The sequence below is a fragment of the Sinocyclocheilus rhinocerous genome, unplaced genomic scaffold, assembly GCF_001515625.1.
Source record: "Sinocyclocheilus rhinocerous isolate Xijiao unplaced genomic scaffold, SAMN03320098_v1.1 scaffold692, whole genome shotgun sequence".
Lineage (NCBI taxonomy): Eukaryota > Metazoa > Chordata > Actinopteri > Cypriniformes > Cyprinidae > Sinocyclocheilus > Sinocyclocheilus rhinocerous.
Genome location: NW_015638954.1, coordinates 487,257 through 490,320, shown reverse-complemented (window position 1 = coordinate 490,320; position 3,064 = coordinate 487,257). Strand labels below are relative to the sequence as shown.

The window sequence follows — 3,064 nt, the reverse complement described above, 5'->3', positions numbered from 1 at the left end:
TATAACTCTGACTGGATTCGTCTGAAAGAAGAAAGTCATATACACCTAGGATGCCTCGGGGGTGAGTAAAACACGGCCTAATTTTCATTTTTGGGTGAACTAACCCTATTTTAGGTGTTCTTGCTCCATCCAAGCAATAAATGCACGTCTTTGAATGAGCGCTGTAGCGTATTCTTCAACCGCTCAGGTAATGTCAATACGACCCATTTCAGGGGCTGCCAAAATGATATTTTAAAATAGCCAGGGCTATAGAAATGCATATTAATATTTACAAGTAAATCTCCATATTACGCGTAGGCTAGCCGTCTTTCTATCTGACCCCCCCTACATCTAGTTTTGACATCCATCAGGGGGCATCAAGCCCCCCCCGTAATTCGCACCCTGGTTGAGAGTATAAACAGGATATATATTGTTTTAAGAATTTTGGGACATTTTTACTGGAAAATAAGACAAAAATCCTGATCAAGAATCTGATTCCTGCAGTGTTTCTTCTGCCTGTTGTTCTCACTCTTTCACTACCCTTTGCTTTCACATCTGTCCCTCTTCTTTTATCTTAAGATTTCCAGTTTTACTGTTTCCCTCTCTCTCTCACACTCTCTCTCTTCTTACACTTGCTCTTTCCCTTTTTCCATTATCTTTTTCTTAACCTGACCAAGACTGTCTCTCACGTTTTCTCTCTCTTTCTCTCTCTGATAAAATCCTGGGCTCTAATGTGTCAAATGTCTGTGTTGTGGATCTCAGGGGGATGTTGGTTCACCAGGACTCAGGGGCAGTCCGGCCGTTCAGTTTAACGCACCAGCAATAAGCACTATCAACAAAGGAGAGAAGGTAACACACAGGGGAGCGGTGATGCCAACCCAGGGAGTGGCACTGCCAGGGTGAGAGGGTATGGATGGTGGGGGGGAGAGGAGCGTTAGAGGGCATTGAACCACAACATCGCTCCAGGGAAAATGGTCTTGAACGTTCTGATCATTTATCAATTGGGACTGACATTTGTAAATACCTTGATTATGGGACTGTTTTCTGAAAACACATAATAGAGGCATTGACAGTAAATAAAGGGAGGGTGGTTAGTTGCATAATGATTGAATGGGGAGAGATACAGACACATCTATTGTGTAAAATATATGGTTCATTGCCAAAGCTCCTTTATTCTGCCTGTGTCCATTCATCTCCTCCACACCCTAATCTCCCCGCTGCTCTGGCAGTGGTCACAGTCCTCTTAACGTCCTTCTTCAAAACCCAAAAAATTTCTCATCACATGCCACCTCTTCAACATGCTCCGCCGCTGCCGTCTCCAAACAGCCTCCCCATCAACCGTCATCTTGTCCCATATAAAAAAAAAATCTCTCTTCCTTGGTTACCATATCCAGGGAGATGTGGGCTCGCCCGGTGACCCAGGCCGCCCACTGGTCAGTGGAGTGGTGGAGCTTGTTGGCTTTCCGAAAGGAGACAAAGGAACTAAGGTTTGTGAGGAAAACGCAGCTGTGAGGATCTAGACCTAGGATGAAGTCAATCGACACCGTCCTCCTCAAAATCTTTTCTACAGTTTCTTTGTACCTCAGACCTGCTATCCAGGAGGATGACGTCCACTTTGTGCTTGATGTATACACGCCATACTTCACCCTGTGGTGAATATTGAGGGTGGTGTCCGTAAAGTCTTCATTTTTGGTGGTGATTTGAAATGCTTAAATTATGTGTGCATATATACAGCGGCCCTAAAGAGGACACTCCAGGCACACTTACAAATATATAAATATCACTCTCTAATGTGGATAATGTTAGATAATATTTTGTTCTAATGGAATTAATTTAAAGTGTGGTTCAAGTGTTAAATTAGCTTAATGAAACGGTATACTTCTATTTAAAGGATTAGTTCCTTATAAAAATTTCCTGATAATTTACTCATCCCTATATCATCCAAGATCCATGTCTTTCTTTCTTCAGTCGCAAAGAAATTAAGTTTTTGAGGAAAACATTCCAGGATTTTTCTCCATATACTGGACTTCAATGGCGGCCAATGGCTTGAAGGTCCAAATTGCTGTTTCAATGCAGCTTCAAAGGGCTCTACACGATCCCAACCGAGCAATGAGGGTCTTATCTAGAGAAACGATCGGTCATTTTCTAAAGAAAAAAATGTAAAAATTTATATCATTTTTAACCACAAATTCTCATCTTGCACTAGCTCAACCTCACACATTACATAGTCACGTTGGAAAGGTCACGCGTGGTTAATTCTTTGTCTGTGTACTTCAGTTCAAAAAGGTAGGATAGGGCGAAAAACTCCATCTCATTATCTCCAATTTCAAAATCATACGACATTGTTGTTTTACCTTTTTTTGTAAAGGGCGTTTGACTTTCTTTGCACGTTCGCTTTGTAAACACTGGGTCTGTGCTTCCAGCTACATCATAAGTGACCTTTCCAATGTGATTATGTAATGTGTGAGGTCGAGCTAGTGCAAGACGAACATTTGTGATTAAAAAGTATAGAAATGTATATATTTTTTTTAGAAAATGACCGATCGTTTCGCTAGAAAAGACCCTTATTCCTTGGCTGGGATCGCGTAGGGCCCTTTGAAGCTGCATTGAAACTGCAATTTGGACCTTCAACCCGTTGGCCACCATTGAAGTCCACTATATGGAGAAAAATCCTGGAATGTTTTCCTCAAAAACTTAATTTCTTTTCATCTGAAGAAAGAAAGACATGAACATCTTGGATGACATGGGCGTAGAGGTCTGCACGGGCTTTAAACTGAAGCCCGAACCCGACCCGTACCCGAGATCGTCTGACCCGGCCCGACCCGACCAGCACAGTTAAATTTAGAGCCCGAACCCGAAATTAATTTTTTTTCCCACAACGAATAGCCAATTAAAAATGCTGTATTTTACTATTGCATGCAACGGTCAGTAAACAAATACATGTAAAGAAACAGAATCATTAAGGCTCGGCCAGTTCACAAGGCAAAAGAAAAAGCACTTACCTACCATGAAAAAGTTTATGAAAGTTTATGAACATCAGTGCAGCGGTCACATAAATTCTGCCGAGTTTTTGAATGGTTGTATA

General features: G+C 41.7%; 1 protein-coding gene across 1 annotated transcript in view; it reads left to right on the top strand.

Annotated features, from left to right (window-relative positions):
- Positions 1-3,064, top strand: part of LOC107750310 (collagen alpha-6(IV) chain-like) — a 121,209-nt gene that overhangs the window by 79,214 nt on the left and 38,931 nt on the right. The window contains exon 12 of the mRNA XM_016565635.1: positions 742-828. Coding sequence (XP_016421121.1) covers positions 742-828 — 87 coding nt within the window. The remainder of the gene's footprint in view (positions 1-741; positions 829-3,064) is intronic.